A 25,900-nucleotide genomic window follows, 5' to 3' on the forward strand; every position below is an offset into this window, starting at 1 on the left:
TCTATCGTCTAATGATCATTAGCAAGAGGAAAATGGCAAGATAAGTGAAGTTCAAGTTCCCTAACGCCCTTCTGGCACTTAAATCATTAGCTACTCTACCTCATTTATGTCAGGAGATTTGGCTTCACCCAAGGCCTGTTCAGCATTAAATTACCTAATGATAAATTAGCCACAGATGGTTTCAGTTAAAGGCCAGTTACAGGATTACAAAAAGAGAAGACTTCGTTTGGGAGGATGGCTTGAGTTTAGGGTGTCTTTTTGATTGTGAGTGTTTTTAACTTCTCTAATTTCCAGTTTCTTCCTCAGATACAGAAAATATTTACTTATTTTAAAGGGAAATATTTACTTACTTAGAAAGCAGATAGTACAGCTCTTAGAACATGATATAAATACTTTTTTTAATAGAAAGAAAAATAGGATTATTCATTGATTACTTAGTTTTGCCAAATAATTTACATGCAAAGTAAAGCATCTTATTCAGTCTTCAAAGGCAACCACATTAGGAGGTCCCTGTTATTTCTTCCATTGGAGATGAGGAAACTGTGACTAAGAAAATTGAGTGATATGAGGTTACACAGCTAGTAATGAGCCAAGCCACTGAAACCTAGAAACACCAGGTTTCTACGGTTTCTCTGATTCTGAAGCCCATACCATTATGCTATATTATGATTTACCATACTAAGGCTTATGCTGAATTTGGATAACCCAATGTTCAAATAACTATAAGATACAACAAAATATTAGCTCAAAAACTTGGAGACATAGATGATTGAGTACGATCTTGGTCAGGATAAGCTAGGTTATGCTGCAAAAATTAAATAATGTGACAAAAAAACCTACAATAAAAATTTGAATAGGTTAATTCAACAAAGTTTATTTTTAACTTATATTAGATGTTCAGTGTGATTCAACAGGAGTGCTCTGCTTGTAGTCTCTCAGGGAACCAAGCTGATAGAGCTTTCAACTCAGCATGTGCTTCCCTGAGTAACACAGAAGCTGGAGGGAAGGTAGTTAGTCAGCTGTTCACTCTGAAAGTCAGCCTGTAAGTGACATGTGTCATGAAGTGTCATGAAATATGAAAAATAGTAAAGGTAGACAAAAGGCCGTGTTGTGAATCATCCAATGTAGAAACGATCAGTCTGTTGGATACTTAGTTAATATAGAATGTGAAAGTGGATTAGTAATCCTGATTAAATATGCTCATTGTGTACAGTTCAAATATTGTGGTAAAACCTAATCTACACTACTAATTAGAACAGGAGTCTCTCGCACGGGTCTAGAGAGCAAGCAAGAATACTCAGGCACAAGTAATTACACAGCTTAATAAACCTTATTTATGAATGCCAAATATTTTCTCTTTGTTTACTCGTGCTAGCTCAGCAGTTACACTGTCCATTTCAATACTGGCCACCTAGCAGTCCTAGTTCCAACTTGTTTATTTTCATAGTACTTTAGTAAATAACCAACAAAGATTAAATTATTTCTGAAATATTTTGTTGCAAATATGATACAATTCCCACAATGGAGACTGAATGTGATCTTGTTCTTCCCAGTTGTTGACTAACCTAAATGATTTCATCTTTTATTATATTCTGAATTTTTGCTGCTCATTGCTTCCTATTTTAAACTAACTAATTCCTCATTAACACTAACTAGAGATGAGAGGAAGGAAAAGAAAACCTGTGATAAATCACTACTTCATAGTAACTCATGAAGGATATGAAACTAACTTTTTTTCTAGCCTGGTTTTTTCCACTTAACATTTCTAAGTTTTAAATTCATTTTATATATAAAAATATCTTGTCAAATACTTATTGTGTGCTCAGTATTAAAATGAGAAATATTCAATACCAGTGTTTGCTCTTATATTTCATCCTGTTATTATGAGTCCTAATGTTGCTTTTAATTTGGTTAGGTTCTTTTTGTTGTCATCATTCTAATTCTTCATAGCCTAATTACATACATTTTTGTTTGTTTGTTTTCAGGAGCGTGTAGAAAATTATTCTAATGTAAGTGTCCATATGAAGAATCCCGAAAATTGTTCCTGCCAGGCTTGTGGGTTGCATCGCTGCTGCAAATATACAGTGCATTTATCGGGACAGTTGTATGATACCAGGACTATGGAAACAGATGATTTTATGTCACATGATAAACAGGTATTTTCCTCTCCTTTTAGTTTTCAGTATTTTAAATACTAAGCTTGCAAAGTAACCCCAGGTTATTTTTTACAAATGGAGAAAGCACTAGGAGAAGGGAAAAGAGTACAAGGAAAGATAGTACAATTTTTGAAAGTGAAAAATATGTCTCACCAGCAGATTTACTCCCGATTCAGTCAGATACTAAAATCCATGCACATTCTGTTAAGTACACTTCACCCAAACAGGAGGGGGTGGGGGGAGAGGGTATAGGGTGAGGATAAAAAGAGAGGTAACTAGGGCAGAAGAAGCAGATGTTGTTTGGGTCCAAAGGAGAATTTGGACCCAAGTGGAAAACTGTATAATCTACCAAATTCACAGTCCACAAGCAAGTAATTGAAAGGCCTACTCATCCTAATAGGAGAATTGAAAGAAAACCATGCTCCAAGCTAGCCTATATCAGAAGTGTGTCAGTCTAGAACAGCTATCACATACTTAAGGTGCTGTTAATTTTTAATGAGTAGACAAAACTGAAGAAAACATTGGAAGAAAAGTATTTGATAAACAAGAGCAAAGTAGTACAATGTGAAGAGAGAAAAAGTGCAGGTGCAGACTACTTCTATTTCTTTTTTTAATTTATGTAAAACTCCTGCATTTACAAATATAAAACTATTGATATTGAAAGCTCCCTCTGGTGAACCTGTATATTTGTGAAGGGTGTGTGTGTTTTGGGGACTAGTTAGAAACCCAAAGTTGACTCTAAATACTGCCAGTCAATTATTTAAATACAAATACACTATCCATCTGAATTCTGTTAGATTGGGTAGTATGATTCCTCAGTATTATTGGGCAATAATTAACCAGGTCCCTCTGAACAATCTGAATTGTAAGAATCTCTAGAAAGTGTGTATAGGAATAACGAATTCAGATGTAGTCTTTAGTGTTTTATTCGGCAAGTTACTATAAAGACACATTTCTTTTCTCGACATAGTCATATACGGCTTTCGCAATTGTTTAAAACTGGTTTATAACTCTGTGAGATAAGGTGCCCTCTTAGCGCAGTAGGCAGCACGTCAGTCTCATAACTTTATGAGATAAGACATCTAGATTCTTAATAAAAGTGATTTAATACTTTAAGGGTAATTTTCTGTTTTATAGATAAAAATATTGCTGGATATTCACTGTCTTTGCTGTCTACAGCTAATCTTGAAAAGTGGAGTGAAAGAGACTCTGTATAAAATAGTTGATTACAATATCTAGGAAATAGGTGATCTCATGAAATAAAAGCAAGGAACATTAATACACCAGTCACACAATGGAAAAATATAAAAGTTAACAAATATATTGGAAAATGATTATTTTCTATTTAAAGGCATACAACTGAAACTACCCAAAGATGCCAGTCAATAGCTCTTCAAGTAGCAAAGTATTTTTAAATTAAGTGACAAAATGCAATTCTGTTAAGGTTGCGTTGAAACTAGCAATTTCATGGAAAGATTCCTAGAGAAAGAAAGGATGTGATACATCTTTTTAGATACTAGATAACTATATACTTATATAGCCAGAGTTACAGAGCTATACGTATTCAGTGCCTGTAAGTTTGTTCTTTGCAACATAATTCAATAAAAGCAAATGACATAATCATGAAGTTCATCGAAGCATTGGTTATAATACTGGATTGGCCAAAAAGTTCATTTTTTTTTTCTGTACAAATGCTGTAGTAGCACTTAGTTGTCTTTAACTTCATTCAAAACAATTTTGTTAGCTTGGACTGTGACAGCTGTCATATCAACATGCATTTTTTAAAAAAACTTATCAAAATTAGTGAATTTTTGTCTAGCCATTTTAATATTGAAAATGGAAGAAAGTAAGCAACATTTTCAGCATATTATGCTTTATTATTTCAAGAAAGGTAAAAATGCAACTGAAATGCCAAAAAAGATTTGTGCAGTGTATGGAGTAGGTGCTGTGACTGACCGAACATGTCCAAAGTGATTTGCGAAGTTTCGTGCTGGCTATTTCTCTGTGGACGACAGTCTATCATCAGGCAGACCAATTGAAGTTGATAGAGATCCAATCAAGATATTACTGAGAACAATCAATGTTATACCACATGGGAGACGCCAACATACTCAACGTATCCAAATCAATACAGTTATTGGTGAAAATGATAAGTGTGTCTTTTTGGCCAATCCAGTACAAAAATGGAAATAATCCAAATAAAATATTTGAGTGGGGATTTAATAAGCTATCATCATTTTGTCGTAGAATATAATACAACCACTAAAATAATATTTTAAGGTTATGAAACAATGCTAGGTAAAAGTGAAATAAGCAGCAATGTATACACTACCTTGCATCTATGTAAAAATGTGTGTATTTGTATGTATAGCTATATGCAAGCATTAAACTAGTTACTTTTATATTAAGATAGTGTGATTGAAATTCTTTAATACTATATTTTTTCAGTAATTTTTTCCTTTATAGGAAGAATAATTTATTAAAATCTTTTATATCCTACTGAACTGCCATGTCTATGCATGTATGGAAAGGAAAGGGGGGGGGAAAGAAAAGGAGGAAAAAAACAAAACTTTTTAACCAAAAGCATTAGAGAGACTGATCACCCCCACACCCACCCTCAGGTTATTTTCAAAGCTAATTTTCCATTTTGTGTTACTGCTTATAGTTACATAAATTGAGACTCCTTGGTGTTGCTGGGGTTTTCTTTTAAGGTGCAACTAATACTTTAAAAGAATGCTGTTAGTGAATTTGTTTAATGGTAAAACTTTTCTTCTTATCTGATACTATCTTCTTGAGAGAGGGGATGCTTTGATGGAAAGTGGAATTAATGGGAGAAAGTAATTTTCGTTATAGCAGTCTTGGGTAGGATACTGAGATGAGAGGCCTTGGACCACCAGATTGTGGGCATGGATGAGGAAATCACCGGGAGGAAAGAGAGATGGGAAATCTGACAGGCAGATGGGAGGACTGACAACAGTCTTGAATTAATTTTTAATTTTTCCCAGAGTCTGTCCAGATTCCTCAAGGTGCTTAAGGTCCGATGGGGCAAGACAGGAATATGACCCAAGTAGCGATGGATAATGTGTCCTTGCTGAAAAATGGGCCAAGAGGAAGTAGAATCCCTTGGCTGGGTGTGTTGCACTATCAGGGGTGTCCAACCTTTCGGCGTCTCTGCACCACACTGAAAGAAGAGGAGTTGTCTTGGGCCACACATTAAATACATTGTGGCGTGTAATCAAAAAAAAAAATCTCAATGTTTTAAGTAAATTTATGATTTTGTGTTGGGCCACATTCACAGCCATCAGGGCTGCGGGTTGGACACCCCTGCATGTTTCCAGAAGCCTAGTATTGTAAACAAACTCCATCCCATCCTTCCTCTTTCTTGAGGATCTTTTTTCTTCATATTTAACTTCTATAAAGAGCTAGAGAAATACCTTTTTAAAATTTTTTAAATTTATTTTTTAGAGGGAGGAAAAGGGAGGGAGAAAGAGAGGGAAGGAAACATGGGTCAGTTGTCTCTTGCAGGCGCCCAATCAGACACCTCACCCACAACCCAGGCATGTGCCCTGTCTGGGAATCGAACCAGAGATCTTTCAGTTCTCAGGCTGGCACTCAGTTCACTGAGCCACACCAGCCAGGGTGAGAAATACCTTAAAAAGTTACCTACAATTAGCTGGATATACAGATGTACGTAATGCATGTTTCATTATATTTCCTTGCCTTAGTTTGTTAACCAATGTTAATTTATACTTCCATTGGCTATATCTAACAAATTTGCAATTCACCATCTTCTGCTTTCAGAAAATTTGGTAACAATTTTTAGCTTTGTTTCCAATTATATCTTTGTATGTGTTGAATCCCTAAGGCTCAGTTATTCTCAGATTTATCAGTTTATAGAACTGGGCTACCGTGCATATAATCATGTATACGTCACTTTATCTGCTCTGAGAACAATCATCAGAGCACTTATATCTCTATCTCTCCAGTGATTTCAATACTATCTTGTTAGAATGGTGTCCTTAATGTCTAGAAATGCAGTTAGATAATTAAAAGTAGTCTTGAAAACATTTCTGGACATTTAAGGACACTATCTTAACAGTGTAGATTAGCTTTACTTGTTTTAGTACTTTCATAAGTGGAATCCTCCAGTGCACACTGTGTTGTACTACATTACTTCGTAAGGTCTAACAGGGTGCAGCAATACCCTAAAAATGGGTGTGGTGAGGGGAGAGGTCTTCTTGCAGTATACAGCTGTTATTTACTGTTTTCTGTAAAGCCCTACTAAGAACGGCTTAGGCTTTTCCATATAAAGTGTGATCCCTTTTGAGGGAAAAAATAGTGTGAGAATATTCTAAAGGTAATTTTGGTTTTATTGACCTACATAAGTGTAAGTAGATGCTAGGAGAGTAGCAATTAGAAACAGAAAGAAGTAAACTATAATGTTTAATGTTTTCAATAGATATTTTTGTTACATATCAGAAAAAAATTAAATAAGGATTTTTAAACACCTCTTCCTTCCCTCTTGTCCCAACTTAAAAATTCTTTACAACTCTGGCTGGTGTGGCTCAGTGGATTGAGTGCTGGCCTGTGAACCAAAGGGTTGCCAGTTCGATTCCCAGTCAGGGCCCATGCATGGGTTTCAGGCCAGGTCCCCAGTAGGGGGCGTATGAGAGGCAACCACACATTGATATTTATCTCCCTCTCTTTCTCCCTCCCTTCCCCTCTCTCTAAAAATAAATAAATTAAATCTTTTTTAAAAATCTGTACAGATAAATTCCTCTGTAGGAAACAGTATAATGGAAATTAAAATCAGAATCCCTATATTTTATCCTGAACAGCCATAAGAGACTTCCCCTCAGTCTACTTTGATGGTAGAAATGGAGAGACAAAGGATACCCCTAGTGGCCACTGCAACTATTTTACTCAAAGTGAAAGTCATTGGCAAGTAAATTGTTGTAATGGATATGACTGATTTAGTAACATTGGAATGCAGAAGATACTTAGAGGAAGCAACCTGATTATTTCTAATGATCTGAAAAACAGAAAGGTTTACACAGAATGTGAACAGAAATCTGACCATGCTTTTCTTCAACATTTAGGTATTTTTAAAAAGATTGTAAGCTGGCCCAAATACTGTCTTCACAGGGTGACACAGCAAACATGACTGTTGCCAATTATCACATTTAACTTGTAATCATTTTTGCCACTATACTCTTGGATTATTTGCTGAACTCATCACTTGTGTGATCCCTTGCAGTGGGGCTCCAAGAAAACAGTACAGTTTTTTGTCAAATAGAATAAAAGTTACATAGATCAATGTTGTTACTGTATCACTTGTACTGAACTCATAAAAGTCTAACCCATTAGTGAATCTATACACAGAGACAAATACACGTGCAGAGGTTAGGAAGGTTACTCCATGAAAATAAGATTAATCGTGTTAGAATGTTTGAAGCCCTTTCTGTTTCATTTCCTACAATGAATGAAGAAATGTAGGTATAGTTATATTTAATTAGGTCAGTGCAGCGACACTCTTCCTATTTTTTAGCTGTAGGTGGGTTAACAAAGGATATATTCATACTATTCTGAAAGAGAAATCTCCTTGTCAGTTGATTTCACAAGAAGAGTATTATTTATTATAAAATCCTAGAAGTCCATATAAATGTAGAATTTAAAATTCTTGATTTGCAAACAATAAAATGTTAAGATAGTATAACAGATCAGACTCATTAATTAAAGACACAGATATGACTGAACAGTTATTTTTTACTTTACAAAATTTTTTAGAAAAAAAGTATTAAGTAAAAACACTGCCAGTACTTAGTATTGATATTTTCTAGCTTGTAACCTAGAAAATTACCATGATCCAGGCATTTTTAACTCAGTCACCGTGAACGTACAGTAGCTTGCATGCTTTGCTTGCTTTCAGGTGTGCCCATCCTCTGTCTTACAAGCCATTTTTCTCCTCCTTCCCAAACTGTCTTTCAAAGACATAGTTCAAGCATCACCTACTTGAGGAGCTTTCTCCCCTCTGCATTCAGTTAATTGTCCTACCTCTGTATTTTGATAGCATCTTGTGCTTAGTATTTGACACATTGTTTTATAGTCATTTGTTTTTCTCCCGAGACTATAAGCTCTCCTAATAGGCGGACATCTTTCCCTTATGTATTTCCAGTGCTTGAAACAGAGCAGGTGCTCAATTCTTGTTAACTGGGTTATATAAATGAGATGGTAATGGAATCATTGCATAAACATTTTAAAAAATATATAATGCATTAGATTTTGCGATTAAAATCTGAAAACCGGAAAGTGTGTATATTCGTTGCTGTATTATTCACATCACATTCAGGTTGTGTTTATTTCTTGATTTAGGTATTTATTGTTGGAAGAATTTGTGCTGAACGTACCAAAATTTATCATAAACTGAAACATTTTAAATTCAAGCTGTACCAAGAATGTTGCTCCATGGCAAAGACAGGAGAAGTTGAAGATGAACAAGTTAAAGAAACAGTGGAAAGAATTTTCAGTCAGTCAAAAGAGAGTGGCTGGATTGAGGAGGTGAGGTGAATACAAAGTAACCGTCTCAGTCAGTAGATTCTGGAGCCTAACTGTGATCAGCAAAAGGGTACCGATGATCAGAAGTCAGCGAAATTTAAAAGAGAATCTCTCCTTCCCTCCCTGTCTTCGTATTTTCTCTTTTTTCACCCATTCCCTTCATGCTTATCATTGTCCTACCCTAAAGAGGTGCTCTAATGTTCTAAGCATTCATTCAGCTCATCAGATCAATTTTAATCAGCAATAATACTGTCCCTTAATGAAGACTTTCTGTTTTCACTTTTATAAATGTGGTGTTCCTTAGATATATATTAAGCCCCCTTATTTTCTTTGATAAAGTACAGGACTCACCTCTGCTTGTCTGCTTCCTATTCTTTAGAACAGTTCTTGTGACCTGAGAGTGAAGAAGCACCTGGTGCCAATCTGAGGAAAGGATCTCGGCTGCCAGTCCTAATACCACCCACATCCTCTTCTTGAGGACATGGGACTTAGCAGGGAGCCCTGTAACTGAAGATCAAGGGGAAAGCAGAGGTTTCAGGCCACGGCACTGATTTTGACTCCCCCATATCCTGTCAATTACTAAATTTGATACCAGGAATCCAGTGGGGGTTTGAAGAGTGCACTGGATTCCTAAAGATCTGCTGGCAGCTCACGAGCTCTGGTCTGCTCACGTAGCTTTCAGAATGTTTATGTACATTGACAGAATGCTAGTGTGAAATCTTTAAAACATATCTAGTTACGTGAATGTGTAAGACAGAACATATAATAGATTTTCAGGCAACCCAGATAAACAGTATATTTAATCTTTAAAAAAAAGCCTGATTTGAGATCCATTGCCTGGGTTATTTATATCATAGGAGAATTTGTGAAAGAGGAAAATAAAAAAGAAGAATAGCTTAGAGAGTAAACTTTTGAGCAAAGAGAAGAAAAAAGAGAACAAGAAAACAGGAACTTCTTAGAACATGTCGTGTTCGGCAGAGGTCTCTGTGTCTAGAAAATGACGTCAAGATTGGTTTCCCTTTTGGCAGTTACCCTCCCATGGCGAACCACCACCCAGTGAGTGAACTCTGCCTGCTCCCCACATCTCGACACTTAAGTCTTGTTTCTCTCAGTTTACTCTCTTCAGCTTTTTATCTTTTACTTTGCTTCTGCTTCTCTCACTCCCAGTGCTTTCCTCCCTGTCCTCTGTGCTTTTCGGTTTGCCTTAGGGAGGACCCATCACTTATCCAGTAAGTCCTGTCTTCATTTTGCTAGATAACGTTAAGTTCCTAAGTGCTTTTATTGATGCGTTTGAGTGTTTCCAACCCTCTAGAGGATGTGAAAGACCTATTGGGACAGCATATTTTTATAGAATTGTGTACTGGGTGTAGGAAAATCACTGTGCATATATATACACACACACACACACACACATACATACATATGTATATATGTGTAATGTAATAATATATCTGGGAAGAACAATAAAATTTTGCAGAAAAAAACTAAAACCATTTTCAAATTAAGTGCCTCAGAGAAAGCTCAGCAGGGTTCAAGACCACAGAAGAGATGTGGAAAGAGAAAAAAATATTCTTAGGAAAAGAAAGCCAAGTGTCATACTGTGCTTAGAGAGTAACACTTAGCATTGGCCATTGAAGGTGCTTCGGGATCGTACATGTTTAGGGCAGTGTGCACATTTTTGCACAGAAAGTATCAAAGAGTATTACTTCCTTTCTGTAGTCCCCCTACTTTAAAAAATTTCCCCATAGACCTTCTCAGAAGATTTTTCTGGAAACTAAGGAAGTTTATAGCCAGTGTAAACCCATATGCAGCTTTTCGTGCTGTGATTAAATTTCCGAATTGGTCGGGTGCTCTGACATTTTTCAGCCTCACGCTGCCTGCCCCTCAGCGTGTGTGTGTGTGTGTGTGTGTCTGTGTCTGTGTCTGTGTCTGTGAGTGACGGCACTCTGTGCGTGCTGGCGTGATGCTTGCCTTCTGCTTTGGCTGCAGTTTCATGGCCACGGTTACTCTCACCCTTTAGAATGCCAGGGCTCAATGCTATTGAATGGGTGTGTATTTGTGTCTCTTCCTGGTCTTGCCTCCCAGTTATTATGTCAACCCATCCTTTTACCTTTCACAGACTGTTTCTTCCTGTCTTTCCTCCTCCAGCTTGTTTCACATCTTGGTTTTTCCTTTATCTGCTCTTTCTTCCTCCAAGCATTTTTCTTCCATCATCTCAGGATATCTCAGCATTTCTTCCTCAAAACCTGCCACCTAGGCTGACTTTATTCTTCTTGATCCTCCTTCTAACAGTTCAACTAGGAAGCTCTGTTTTTCACCTAATTATATTAAAGGTTAGGAGCAACTTGAATGCAAAAGAAGAGCAAATGATAAAATTATAATAAAACCAATAAGTATATTAATATATGTCTCATTCTAAATTAGAGCTGAAAAACATACTGTTATATGGCGCTGGCAAAATTCTAACTTTTTTGTCAGGAAGAAGGTGCATATGATGATGTGGTTTGCAGGGCAGTTGAGTGTAGGGTGGTCAGGCTGGGGGGTGAACACGAGGAAGTGGAGAATGTATGTCTGTACAAGTATCAAGCTTCAGTTTTATAGATGCGTTTAAAGTAAATTTAAATGTATTGCATAAGTATTGTTATGTAAATAAGAATTTCAAGTTATGTTTCGGTATCCTGCCACGTCCCAAAACTCCTCTCACTTGTTCTCTTTCTTCACCCCTTTTTAACTTGAAAAAGTTTTTTCTTCCACTCCTTAAACTGATGTTTCTCAAAACATAGCCCTAAACTATCTATGTCAGAACCACCTAGAGGCTGATGAAAAGTATGTAGTCCCTGGCTTCACAACAGACCTACTCAATAAGAATCCTTAGGTGATTCTCAGCGCATTAAAGGTTGAAGACCCCTGCTTAAAAGTAAATGTTGCACTCGGTCCTCTTCTCAGCCTCAAAACTCTCCCTTGGCAAACCCGTTCCTCTGTCCAGGTCTAACTGCTTCTTCTGAGTGGAAGACTCCGAACTTTTCGTTTATGTTCTGACCTCTTTCTCATACTCCATTCCCATAATTCCAACAGTCTTCATCAGCAATCTGGCACTAAGGGCTTGACATAATAAGACCCAAACTCTCCAAATTTTTAATAAAGAAAAATAATAAAAACAGAATCTTTAGGGAGACAGAATGAATAGCCAGGCAGTACTGCCTTCTCTCTTGAGTTTCACTTTCCCTTAAAGAGGTTTTTCTTCTTTCATACTAAAGCTGTGTCCCTGCCCCCACCTTTTAAATCTCAGAAAAGGCATACAACAGTAGTTAAAAGCATGGATTTAAATATTTTCTAACAGTAGAATTTGGGGGCAAGTTTCTTCACTTCTGTAAGCCTAAGTTTCTCTTCAGTAAAATAGGAACGAAATAGTAATAATTAGGGTTATTAATAATTAGGGTTTGATTGTGGAGATTAAGTAACACCTTTTAAGCATTTGATATAGGGCCTAGCAATTAGTAAGTGCTATTAGTGCGTGGCTATTGTTAGTAATAAAAGCAAGACTTTCCTTTCCTTAGTATAGCTCAGATAGACTGCAATTTTCCAAAATAAATTTAGTAAGAGAAAAAATAATATAAAGAAACAATATGAAAAGCATTTAGAACACTCATACTTTTAAAGTATAGGCTTCTAGTCCTAGGGTACTTATATGTAATAGAACCTGTATGGGTACCAGGTCAAGAGAATCCCTAAGTGACTCCGTAGGTGGTTGCTTCTGTTCTTCATCCTTTCCAGGGAAGCTGATCAAGGAAGATGTGTTTGGGAGTGGGGGGGGGGGGTTTCATGGCCCTGTCTGGAAGGCACATACACTCTCATAAACCCTTCCTATACCACAAAAGTCAGGGTCATCACCTCGTTAGGAGTAGGACCAGAGTTCATAAGTAGAGTAAGAAACCATTAGTCAGTTAATCCCCTCAGCTGAGGTAAGCACTTTAAACTCTGTCAACCTTGAAATCTCCAGATCATCCTGACTCCTCTCTTTCGTGTTCTAACCTTATCTTTAACTCTCCATCGTCCTTGCTGTCACTCAGATTCGGGCTGTCATTAGCAAATTATTACAGGAGACTGCTAACTAGTTGCCAGACTCTGCTAGAATGGGTGTTTTACCATGTTTTAAAAAATACATTTTGGATCTTGTCCGTCTCCTTCCTTAACACCTCTAACAACTTTGTACTGACTACCACATTATTCTTGAACTTCTTAACCTAGCGCTTCATACTGTTTATTCCCTGACCTCAACCTCTTTGGTTCAGCCTTCTCTCTCTCTGTTCCTCTAAAAAACCTGATTATAGTAAAATCCCATACTTCCTTGTCTTGTCGCTGTTGTATGGACTGTTGTGTCCTACCGAAAACCCTCCGCACCAAATCTTTGCCTAACAAATCTTTTTTTCCCAGGACAGCTTATGTGCCACTCTTTCCTTGTCACCTCAATTCACCATGACACCCCCCCCTTCTGAAACCTCAGAACAGTGTCTGTACTTTTTTGTGGCGTCGTTATTGGTTGTCGTTGGTATGTTACTACTGACTCCATTCTCATTAGGGATAGGGAAAGCAAATTTATTTTTTTTTCCCTAGTCATTAGCTGAATATTTGATATATGTTACACATTCAACAAATTTTTTAATAAGTTACTGAAGTTGCAATACTTCGATAAATGATATAAAAATATAATTCACAAGAAAGTTACAAAATTAATAATAATGTTCAGTCTGATCTTTTCCCAATGTTTTATGTGAGTTAGAAATGCTCATTTGAAATTGAGCCCCTGTTCATATTAAAAAGGTTTTCGTTCATGATTACCACGAGATGAAATTGTGCCTGTTGGTGTCTGTAGATTGAAAAGGCCTAGCTTATGTTCGTTGCTTTGAGTAAAATAACTAGCTTTTTTATTGTATACACAGAGATATGGTCAACTTCAAGAATATCTCAATGATGCGGATTACTTTCAAGATGAGAAGTTTGAATTGTAACACATTGCCTTCAGAGAAGATTTTATAAATTCCTGTAAATGTGAAGATCATGACTTTTGTTTCTCTGTATCATGTGACATTTATATATTTTATCTCTATCTTCATGGCAAAATATCTTGTTTAAAACATGTTCATCTTAATTTCCATGAAGTGGCACTCTACAGTCTAATAAAACTTTTCATCTGCTGTACATAGAAAACATAAACCTAATAATTTTAAGTGTATTTTGAAGTTATATAACAATACCTTTATGACAGATGATTATCATGTGAATAGCCATTCATGTCCTGTCACTTTAGTAGAAAGATATTTTTAAAATGTACTTAGACCATCATAGACATGTATTTATTGCTGAATCCCTGCCCATATCGATTTATTATTCTACCTTCACTAATATATTTTTTACTACTATCATTTAAATCAGTGGACCATGGAAGAAACCTCAATATTTTGTTCAGTTCAATCCCCTTGCTCAGAACCAGACTGTAGGGTTACCCAGTCCAAGTAAAGCAGATTTCAGGCCTCCAGAGCATTAACCCTTACTTCAGGAATAATTTCATAATATGTATTTCATGCTTTGCAGTGTTTTCTTCTCTTCAATTTTGTCTGTATGTTAATGATTAAGATGTATTTTATTTTTATCCATAATTTTCCCATGCAAGTATTTATGTTAGAATCAGAAAATCTCAGAGAGAGAGATTCAGCCAGAAATAGTTTAAAAGCATATTTTGACCCTGGCCAGGGAGCTCAGTTGGTTACAGCATCACCCCCGTACTCAAAGGCGGTTCTCTCCCCAGTCAGGCACACAGAAGCAGCAACCAGTGAGTGCATAAGTAAGTGGGACAACAAATTGATGTTACTGTCTCGTGCGCACTCGCACTCTCTCCCTTCCTCTCTCTCTAAAATCAATAATAACAAAGTCCCTAAATAAAAAAGCATATATTTTGGCATCTGCATTGCTTTGCACATCTAAATTGTCTCATAATAAAGTAAAATGGCTTCAGAGTGAATAAAGGGACCCTGTGTGTTCTGTGTCTTTAATTCCTAAAGGTGGTATTCTAGCAGGATCTGTTTCAGTGTGGAATTTTAGGTACTTGTTTCTTTCTTCAAATGTTGGCTGAACCTGGCTTCATCTATTATGCGGTACACTTCTTGGACTTCATGTATGTGCATACACAAAAAGCTACATTTTATTTAATCATCAAATCAATATTAATATTTTGAATTAATTTCTGAAGTTATTCCTATTATTGTAAACAACAAGTAGCAGAAGCTCACCAAGTGGTGAAAATACTGATGCTGGTATGTGAGGAGTCCATGCCTTATTGCTGATGTCTGAGGTCATTGCAAACAAGCAAACTCCTTCAGTGGGTGTTTGGAGAGAGAATACAAGAGGCTTCTCATACATGATAACACCGAAGAACAAAAAAGAGGCTCTTAGGAAATGAGAATTAGTGTAGATCAGGAGGCCAAAAGCAAGAAATTATTTTTTTTAATGTAAAATAGAACTAACTTTTATAGGTATTAGGACATAGTGTATTATTTATCTATATCATTGTTTGGTACGGCACTAAAAAATACTTTGTAAACATAAATCTCACACATCTGTGAATGTTTTAGATCTGGGCATTCATTGCTATAGTGTTAGATGCTTTGGTGATCGGTAGCTATGGGTAGTAGAGATGATAAGAAAGACAAGTGAAAGGGAAGTAATGCTTGAAAGAATGCACAAGGCTTTACAGAAGCTTTAGGGTTATAAGGGAGGGGAAAGCATCATAAAAAGGGGAAAACAAGGAAAATATACTTTACTATATGGAGAGTTGAAAGTAATTGACCGATTTTTCCTCATTTGTTCTCATATTCAGATGAGTGGTTCAATTCACCACTCATTTCTTGGGGGTATTACTGGACTTGTTTGGACTCCAGCATGTTGATTGAGATGTAATTGCAGCCCTTGAGCTCTTTTGGGAATAGTCCGGCTTCCCTGCAGTATTGAAGCAGTAGCCCAATGGTTAAGAAAGCATAGGTTTGAAATCAGTCTTTAGTTTAAGTCCTAGTTTGTCATCTCCCAGTTACATGTAGTGGAGCAAATAGTTTAATTTTGATGAACCTCAGTTTCCTCATCTATAAATGGGCTTAATAATACCTACCCCTTCAGACTGTTTTTATAATAAGGGAGATACTTGCTAAGGGCTGTGCCTAAAACAGTGATTGTAAATAAATAGTAACGAATGGAAATGAAGGTGTGGTTGATAATGATGTCAGCTTGAAATTAAATGGCTATAAAGGGTAAATGTGTGCAAAAGACATTATAAAGAAGGGTTCGAAAACACTGGAATATAATATGAAAATTTATTAAAACCTTGCTTGACAAGTTTTTAAGATGTCCCTGTCTAGCATAGAAATCAAAGTTGACATCATTTAGGAAGAGCAGATTTGGCTAAGGACTCCATGTTAATCAAAACCCACACTACTGCATGACTAGAGTGAACAATAAGTTTTAAATTTAAATACTGCATTTTTTCTCATCAACTGTGACTGCTGAATATAAAGTACCCATAGTAATAGAAGAGGTGATATCTAATATGACTCTTTAAAAATCAAATATAAAATGATCAAAACTCCTTCACTTTCTAATGACACCTCCTGAGAGAGTTCTCATTCGAATCTGCATACCTAACCCAGGTATATTTACGCCTTTCTGCAAATGAGTGGTGAGAAACTTAGTTAGGCTGGGGAGGGGCAGATAGAAGCATGTTCCAATGAAAAGTATAAAAGTTCCTTCCATCACAATGTACTTGTCCTCAATTCCAAACTAACCTTCCCAGATTTGTGAAAATAAAATGAACAGTTTAGGCCATCTTATCTGGAACTAAAATTGCAAATAAGTTGTCTGTAAGTGTTTGCATTGATTTTACCCACTCATTTCTATTCATATCTTACTTTGAAGCGGGACCCTGTTACTGAGATGCCAAGGTTGGTTTGAATTAAAGTGCCATTGCTCGAGACCTCAAATCCAGTGACTTCCAGTGACACACAGTTACAGTACTTATGGAGCTAATTATCCCAATATTGTGCTTCCCCTAGTTTATTCTCCATAACTAATAATGACAAGCAGAATTCAATGCATAGTTTGGGATCTTAAAGACAGGGTCATCTGAAGATGAGGGACATCAGTCTGTGTGAGAGATCGATTTGGTTTGTGCTCTTAAAACTTCTTGAAACTCATCTGCTTAGGTATTGATTTTCCTCCCTCCTGACGTGTAAACCAGGTAGCCATGGAGACCTCGGAGCTTGCGTTTGTTTTGTCACTGGCAATCTTGCATTTTCAACCACCACCACCACCACAACAACAAAAGACACTTTTTTCCTTTTTCTAGGACTAGTATTGGTAATTTCATCGTAAAATATTTTGTCACTCTTGATTTACTTGTGATCGCCCAGGTCCAGGGACACCTGCCTGCCCTTTAGGAGCTATGGATGTGATTTCCTCTCCTGCCCACCCCCTTCTCCCCACTCCGACACGCGCACACTCACACAGTCTGCTAATGAACATTTCCTCAGTGCTCACCCAGCTCTCGCTAGGGTGCTCAGTGGTATCATTTACAACATATTGAAAAATGAAAATGATATCCTCAGGAGGTGCGTAATGTAGGTCTGAAAGGGAAAATACATTCCCTGGCTGGGGATTTCTTAAATATTTACAGCTGATGAAGTGGTTGTGCAGAGGTTGGGGGATTTCCCCCGCCTTGCCCCTTCTGCGGAGGCTGAGGCTGAGCTAAGCGAGCGCTGGGGAGACGCGCAGGCTTTGGGATTTACCTCTTCAGCCACTGGGAGGCCCTCTGCGTTCCCCTTTCCCCGGTGCCTGGCTGCAATTACTCACTCGTGCAGTGGCACCAGCCTTCCACCAGGGAGCCCCGGATACGCTCGCCCTCCCCTCCACCCCCTGCACCCCCCCATCTGCAGCTTGCTGGCTCTCTCTTTCTCCCTCTCTGTCTCACTCTCTCTCTTTCTCTCCCTCTCCTATCGGAGCACAATGAAAGCCTGTGTATCGCCGTGACTCGGGGCAGTGGAGCCAGTGGTCAGCAAAGCGGCTAACAACAGACGGGAAAGAGAAAGGAAAATACAAGCTACTTCCCCCCCCCCCCCCATCTATAAAGCGGAGCAATACAAGAGATAGAAGCACATTGCTTATTGCGAGTCCAGACCCTCAGATCCACTGGCCGGGATGGAATGTACAAAAGTGGACAGAAAAGTGTCTGGACGTGACTCGGTGAAATTTGCTGGAAGTTTGTAAGTTTGACCATCGTTTGTAAATTACTCTCGGAAGAGTTTGTCTCTCTCGATACTGTATTAGAATAGAGCCGGGGTGAGGAATAGAAACGTAAGCGGGAGGGGGGGAATGTGTTGAAGGATCTTTCTCAGTGGCTAGTGACTTCAGACTGCTTTCATTTAAGGCTAGGAAACCTTAGAAGGAGTGAGGATTTCACCGGTGATTGGATTAGCTGAAGAGAAAAGCATGGTCCAAAAGTCCAGTTACTGACATTGTTAACAATTGAGAAGCCGTCTCCCTCTTTTGGGAGAAGACATCCCACTGTCCCCAAAGAGGAGAAAACACCGGAGCGAAGGGGAAGGGAGGAGAAATTAAAAGCCAAAAGACAGTCTCTCTTGATTTTTGTGTTTTCAACACTGACTTCAAAAACCTTCTCAAACAGCACTTATTTTTAACCTGAGGAAGAGTAAAGGCTGCGGGATACATAGACCGGTAGTAATGCGTTTCTCAACAGAAGCAGCTCCATAAAGAATTTCTGAAACAACTAGGTGAGGGGGAGTCCAGCTCTCTATTAATACCTCTCTCATTTCCCTCAATTCCTGCTGGCTCTTTCTGTCTCTGGCTTGACAATCCCTGAATTCTTGCTCTAACCCCCACATTGTAGGTTGACACAGTACCTAGTGGCTCTTGTAAGCTTGGTGGGGACAGGAGGACCCCACCAACTCTGTCCAACTTCTCTAGAGCTGTCAAATGCAATTAGAGTAAGTTGATCGAGGTTCGTTTCCAACTTATCCTCTGCAATTGGTTTCTATTCGTGCTCCTCATCCTCTTTTTACTAACGCCCCTCCCCCACACCTCCTCCACTGCACCCCCAACCTCTGAAGACCTCTATTCATGTGGCCCTGAACACTGAGCTCGCATTGTCAAGACAGATTTTCCTGCAATAGCCAGCAGTAGCCTCCTTCCACCTCACCATCCCAGAGGCAGCAATCATTGTGTCCACCAAGATGGGGGACACAGCGCCCCCACAGGCCCCCACAGGAGGGCTAGGAGGGGCCCCTGGGGCGGGGCTCCCTGGAGGGGGTTCAGTCACCCCAAGAGTGCACAGTGCTATTGTGGAGCGCCTCCGGGCTCGGATCGCCGTCTGCCGCCAGCACCACCTGAGCTGTGAAGGACGCTATGAACGTGGTAGAGCTGAGAGCTCAGACCGGGAAAGAGAGAGCACCTTGCAGCTCCTGAGCCTTGTCCAGCATGGCCAGGGGGCAAGGAAGACTGGCAAACACACCAAGGCCACTGCAGCTGCTGCCACCACTACGGCCCCTCCACCGCCCCCTGCTGCCCCGCCTATAGCTTCCCAAGCATCAGCAACAGCAGCCCCACCGCCCCCACCAGATTATCACCATCACCACCAGCAGCACCTGCTGAACAGTAGCAATAATGGTGGCGGTAGTGGGATCGATGGAGAGCAGCAACCAGCAGCTTCAACCCCGGGAGACCAGAGGAACTCAGCCCTGATTGCGGTAAGACACCTGGTTTTCTCATGATTCTGGCTGTGGCCGTGTGGCCTTTTGTGAGGGTAGAGCTTGCCTTGGCCTGATGTGGAGTGGACAGCAATGAAAGGGGCCAAGATGTCACCTGACTGCCTCAAAGGCCATTGGTTGTGCAATTTGTGTGGCATATACTCCTACTTATCAAGTTCTGCTGGTACTCATGCATAGGTTTTCCTCCACATGTAGGGTATTTCTTAAGTGGTAAGAAGCCTGAGTTTTCCAGAGGCTCTCTGAGGTCCACAGCTTGTAGAAGAGGTGGCTACAGTCTGGCAAGGTCTGAGCTGCTGAGGAAGGCCAGGTCTCAAGGGTACTCCTGCTTTGGCTAGCCAGCCCTCATTAGGCCCAACAAGCCATTCTTCAGCCTGAAAAGAGTCGAAGTGACCTTTATCAAAGCCTTTTCCTTCTTGTCCCATTTCCCCTTCTCCTTGGGCTAAGAACCCAACTGGTGATCTGCACCACAGAGAAGTTCCCTGAGTGTCCCCTCAGGCAAAAATAAAATTTGGAGGGAAATATCCCAGACCAGTGAAGGAATATTTTTAAGAGACTTAGTCCGTGATTTTCTATAGATCACCCCAGTGCTCTCTCCCATCCAGCAGCTTCTTTTCGTAGACACTGCAGTGAGTGCCAGATTACGGCCTTTATTAAAGAGGGCAGGCACAAAGGAGCTATTGACGTGCTATCACCCTAGGAAGTACCTTGTCTTCAGCCACTTCTGGTGACAGGACATCAAACTTGAAAGTTGTGATTAAGTTTCTGACTAGAAGTTCTTCCTCAGAGGCACAGACACACCCCATCCCAGAGGGACTATCCCTTGATCCTTGATGCCAGTCCTGGTCAGGTGACAGCCTGCCTGCGTGTGCGGGCTTTCCACTTTCCTCCGAAGCTTCGGGGCCAGTGGGCTCTGGGGCGAAGGTGGAGCCCTGCCCTGCAGCCCGGCAGCCTGCGAACTTCCTCCGTTTCTGAGTTCTGTGGGGCTTCTGAAGTCCTGTGTCTGCTCACAGCACAGCTGAGTTTGCCCAAGTCAGCCCTAATGAGAGTCAGCAACAGGAAATAGCCCGGCAAGCCGAAAAGTACTCAAAAATCCCAAAGGAAGGAGGGCACTGTGTCTAACTTCTCCAAAGAAGTTTAAAAAGGAGCTCTAGGGGGAGGGACACCCTGCAGACCAGTCCCTAGGATGCTTCTTTGTGGCTCCTCGTTATCCCTGGTCTGGGTCTGTGGGGATGAAGTTTCCAGAAACTCTGGGGACTGGGAGGGTGCTCCCCCACACCACACACACTTCTTGCTTGGGATGCCTGGAACTGCAACTTCCTGGCGCCGACTCCAGATGAAAAATAACAGCTAACAGTTAAACTTCAGAGTGTTTGCTGTTTTATCCTTGAATAAAATTAGTTTGTGGGGTTATATTAAGAGCTTCAAGAACTAAGTTCCTTTCCCGACCACCTGCTCTATCCCCACCTCTGCCCAGAATTCCCTCAGAGAAAAAGAGCAAGGGGAGTTTGTTTTGTGAAGGCGGGGTGGTGAGGTGAAGGGGGTGGGTAAAGATCACTCAAATGGCGAATGGCAAGAAGAATGAGGTTTGGATGCATGTGTATGTCACCGGCATCTGCAGCCAAAAGTATCTCAATGCCTTGGTTGTCCCCATAAACTTATAATCTGCCTGCAAGTCTCCCAGTAATACGGTGTTGTGTGCCTCACGGTCTCCTGGTGAGTGTTTCTGGGGACGATGCAGGGAGCGAGGTGCCCAGCCCTGCTCGGCGGAGAAGACTGATCTCTGTTCTGGGTGCCAGCGCTGGATGTGGGCGTCACATCCTAGCCTCTGCAAGGAAGGTGGCATGTCTGCTCATGACCTTGTTCTTTTGGTTTTTGCTTTTCCCCAGCTTTGGAAGTAACGTGAGGCTGCCTTTTTTTTTTTTAACTTGGGGGTGTTGGGATGCAAAATGAAACCAACTTCAGTGGTATTGTAACTTTACGATTAGCAATGTCCACATTGGGAGGAAGTGAGAGAACAGTGGCCTTTCAGTTGGCCTTTCCCGACTGAAGGTTTCACTGCTACAGAAGCCAAAGGTACCTGCTGTACTACCCTGGTCTAAGGGAATCTGAGTTCTGTCTCCTAACCACCAACCATCACTTAAAACAGCCCCTCAGCAGTCTGCCCTCTCTGAATGCAGTGAGGGTGTGAGGGGCCCTGTGAGTTAGGGGTAAAGAGAGCACTTCCCTTTTAATGGTTGCTTTTCATTGAAAACGTGTGGGATTGTAAGAGGTGACCCACCACTCCCCTTTTGGTTATTGGAAATTCCCTTCTCCATTTTAGCTTCTAAATTTGGTGCTTTGTTACTCAGCTGGGCACTGGAGAGATGGTGATACAAATACTGTATTAACCTGATAACATTGTGTGTGAAGGGAGGCCTGGGCTTTTGGGAGTGATTCACCAAGCCGATTAGACCTGCAGGTCTCACTTCACTCGGCTCCTCTTATTTTCCAAAATACTATTAATTTAAAGGGGCCTTTTGCGCAGAATGAGTGTTAGAATTCTTTCTTCATTGTATTGCTCCTGTGCCCATAACCAGATTTACTTCTTTCTGGGTATGTTGAATGTATCACTTTCGTAGTTAATCCCTATGCCATAAGTGGCCCTAAACACCCTTTGGAGAAAGGCAGAGAATATTGATGATCTCAAATCAAATGCATACTGTGTCCTCGGATGAAAGCTCTGCATCCTGCATACCTGCCAGCACGAGGCCTTGTGTATAACTGGTACTATCTGAATGAGGGTGAACGGGGAACTTCTGTTCCAAAGGGTAGTGTTGACTCTGAGGGGTGTTACACTGCAAGAAATACAGAATGTCTGAGCTTTTTTAATAGCCTAAGATGCAAGAACAATGCAAGAATTACCTCCACGCCAGTTCTAATTCCGTCCGCATTGAGAGCCTAATTCAGCAGCCCTTACTCAGCCAGTTTCTTCATTTAGCTCAAGTACAAGTTCAGGGGAAGCCCCACTGCTGCAGGGACTGTCGGAGCAGAGCCTTTTAGAGGGCCTGGATTGTAAGGCTTTAAGCAGATCTGCATTTCTAACCACTTGGAGCGGGCTTTAGGCACTAAATCATTTTCTGGTGAAGTATGTTTGAATCTCTGAATGGACTGTAAAACTGAATAATTGCTGGTCCATGGAACAGTACGGTTTAGAGCTTCTGTGGTGCATTATTAATCTTTCCCTTTTGCCTGAGACAAGCTCTTTTTCTGTTGCATCCACTGTTGCTAGGATGGGTAGATAAGTGGTTACAAGTCATCTTTGGCTTCAGAGATTATCTTTTCTCTAATGTAGTGTGGAGGAAAGAAAGCAGATCAGACAAGGAGTCTGCACCCTCGGTTCTGTGCCTGCTTGATCACTACCAGCTGGGCGACCTAGGACAAGTTACTTAGCAATCATCTGTAAAGCTCGCAGAACAATAACACTGCCCTGGGTTGTTGAGAGAAGCAAACGAATGTGTGTTTCCGAACGAGCTTTGGAAAAAATAAGGCACTGCAGAAATGAAGGCATCATTACTAATATCACTAATAATAAACTACTGAACAACAAATCATAATACCCGTTTTTCCAGGGATTAAAAGTACACTTAAGCTTTCAGTTGTCTGTTGAAATGGTGAAACAGCTTTTATTGTAAATAGAGGGATTGGTGTTTCAAATTCAGCGCTGTCAAGATAAGACTGAGTTATCAGTGTACTTAAGTGTTCCTGAAGGTCCCAGAAAACCCTCGTTAACATGGGCCATGCTGGGGAAGTGTTTAGGGTCTCTGAATACTCGTCTTTCACAGGCCCCTGCGTGAACCTGAGCAGCTTCAGAAAGGTGTGTCCCCCCCCCCCCTGGCACCTGGGGAATACTAGAAAAGTCGTTTGCACCAGTGGCATGGGAAAGTTAAATATTTTGTCAACAATAGTCTAAAATGTTAATTGTTAGCTTAAGAAAGTCAAACAAGTTAAATCATTGCCAGAGTTCCCTGGTTATTTTTAACTGATAATAATCAAGTTTCCAATTGACAATTCAAAATTTGAAAGCTCTAAATAGGGGGCTGAGAACTGAACAGTTTATTAGCCAGGTCTCAGCTCTGTCGCTCTCTGTGTGATGAACGTCCTCCCCAGGACGGCGATAGGGGTGTTTACATTATTTATATATGCAGCCATCAGTTCCTTGAGAACTGACCTCTTTTTGTTCTGTTTTCCAGAACAGAGTAGTAAAGGGAGAGTTCTTATCTATCCAGGACCTTCCTACTACTTCTTTCAAGTAAATACAATTATAAGATCTCACAAAGGCAAAAGAGTTCAAGTGGAGAGAAGTTGGTACAATCCTTTCTTAAAAATTGACAGAAAGCTCTCTTCAACAGCAAAGCGATGTTATTATGTCCGCCAAGATGTCTTGTTTGTTTAGGTCAATGTTTATCTATAGAAGTCACCTGCTTTCTTTGAAGTAATATCACTGTTATGTGATGGTCATCACATTCTTCTAAGCTTTAAAGTTTAATATTGTATGGCTTCCCTATGCCCGTGCACCTTTGGGAAGTTCCGAGACAAGCATGGCTTTCGAGTGTTCTTGGTCCTAACAATTAAATATGACTAAAAGAGTGGCCGTGATTAGCTATTTTTGCTTTCATTGGTGTTGTTTGTGTATTTATCACTGCAATTTAATCTCAGAAAGCCTAGAAGGAAATTTGAAAAAAAAAATCCAGTCCTGCTCTGCATGGCAGCTAAACACTTCTGAGTGGATTCTACCACTTCCTTGTCCTTTAATCCATCCTCGTGCATGTTCCTAGGCAGGGTTGTGTTTAAGGAAAACATTTTTAAATTCTTTCTTATACATTTTCATGCTAATTTCCCTCATACTGGAACAGGCTCTGTTGGAGAATAGAAATACAGCTAAAGACATAGTCCCTGCTTGCTTACAGTCTGGTAGGCCAATCAGGACCACATCGATAAAGTATTAATAGCAAAGGTACTAATTAGGTAGAATGAACCAAAACTGATATAGAAAATCAGACAGAGAGGAGTAAATACTTACTGAGCCTTCGAATATACAAGGCATTTTTATTACGTATTTTACATAATGTCTTGCCAAAAGAAAAAAAAAAAAACAAAAAACCCAAACAGGTGAGTAAGCAACATTTTGCCCTGTTTCACAAAAAAAGTAAACTGAGGCTTTGAGATAGAGTAAATGGAAGAATTTAATGCATAGATTTTATAGATCAAAGTGTGTTCAAATCCCTACTTCACACCTACGAGCTGTATGAGCTTGGGGAAATAATTTTATTCTTTTGGGGCATCAGTATTTCCCTCTGTAATTAAAGCTAATATTCTTTAGCAAACTGGTCAGTATAGTAGTGCCTGACACATAGATGCTCAAAACATTAGTACTGTTAGTAGTCGATAGGAGAGATTCAAATCCAGGCCAGGGAGAGCTTTGCGGACAGTGTGGGCCCCCAGCAGGGCCTGTGAGGAGGGAGAGAACGTGGCAATGTGGACTGGGGTGCCCGAGTGTGGATGGGCATGAGCATTAGGTGTTCGGGGACAGAGGGTGAAGCATTACTGCCCTGTGTCTGGGTTGACTGGTGCAGGGGACAGATGAGGAGGAGCCTCTTCCTAGAGGGTCTGGAGCCTGGGCAAGAGTAAAATCAGAAGCCCTGGAAAATGGTAGAGAAGAACATCTCAGAGGAGTCAGCATCGGTGAAGCAATAATAATCTTTCATATACTTGAGGACAAGTATTATATTTCCCCTCCAGCAGCCTCTTCTCCTAGCACGTTGTCTAAGTGCTCTGTATTACCTTCTTCAGGTCCCTGAGCTGCTTAATGCCTTGCTATGTACACACTTCTCCCATTCACAGTGAATTATGTACAACATGACCTGGCCTTTGGCATCAAAAAGAGACGGTTTTAGGAGGCATACTAGCCAGACACAGAAAGAGAAACTAAAAGAAGCAGAACCAACCCCACCTGTCGTCTTAGGTTCACTAGGCCTCCCAGTGCCAAGAGAACTAACTGCCCTGTGGGTAAAAGTGTATTCTCTTAATGTGTAAACTAATCTTCCCAACAGATGTGTTTGCTTGTTTACTAACTTGGAAAAGGTGTTTTCATTTTTAAAAAAATGTAAGCAGAAATTTATGAAAGGCTGAGAGTCCAGATAATCTTTGAGGTCTACTTATTCTTGCTTGCTCTTTAATGCAGATGTGTTACAGATCTCTTACTTTCCCCAAAGTTTACTGGAATACCAGGTTACCCTGTTTGGACACAGGGAAGGTACCATATGGAATAGATGGCAGAGGAGAAAAGCCAACAGCTCCTTCGCTCCCTGATTCAAGGCATGATGCTGG

At 40.0% G+C, this 25,900-nt stretch overlaps 2 protein-coding genes across 5 annotated transcripts in view; both read left to right on the forward strand.

Annotated features, from left to right (window-relative positions):
- Positions 1-14,734, forward strand: part of CCDC82 (coiled-coil domain containing 82) — a 33,164-nt gene extending 18,430 nt beyond the window's left edge. For 3 of the 4 annotated variants that reach the window (XM_045183581.3, XM_045183579.3, XM_024574624.4), the window contains 3 exons: positions 1,986-2,156; positions 8,529-8,714; positions 13,652-14,734. In XM_045183581.3, the coding sequence (XP_045039516.2) occupies positions 1,986-2,156; positions 8,529-8,714; positions 13,652-13,720 (426 nt within the window). In that variant the 3' untranslated portion in view covers positions 13,721-14,734. The other variant, XM_045183582.2, reaches the window with a different exon arrangement.
- Positions 14,735-17,672: 2,938 nt separating this feature from the next.
- The window catches only part of MAML2 (mastermind like transcriptional coactivator 2), a 346,248-nt gene continuing 338,020 nt past the window's right edge, over positions 17,673-25,900 (forward strand). The window contains exon 1 of the mRNA XM_024574631.4: positions 17,673-19,513. Within this exon, the coding sequence (XP_024430399.2) occupies positions 19,001-19,513 (513 nt within the window). The 5' untranslated portion in view covers positions 17,673-19,000. The remainder of the gene's footprint in view (positions 19,514-25,900) is intronic.

The sequence above is a fragment of the Desmodus rotundus genome, chromosome 5 (genome assembly GCF_022682495.2).
Source record: "Desmodus rotundus isolate HL8 chromosome 5, HLdesRot8A.1, whole genome shotgun sequence".
NCBI lineage: Eukaryota > Metazoa > Chordata > Mammalia > Chiroptera > Phyllostomidae > Desmodus > Desmodus rotundus.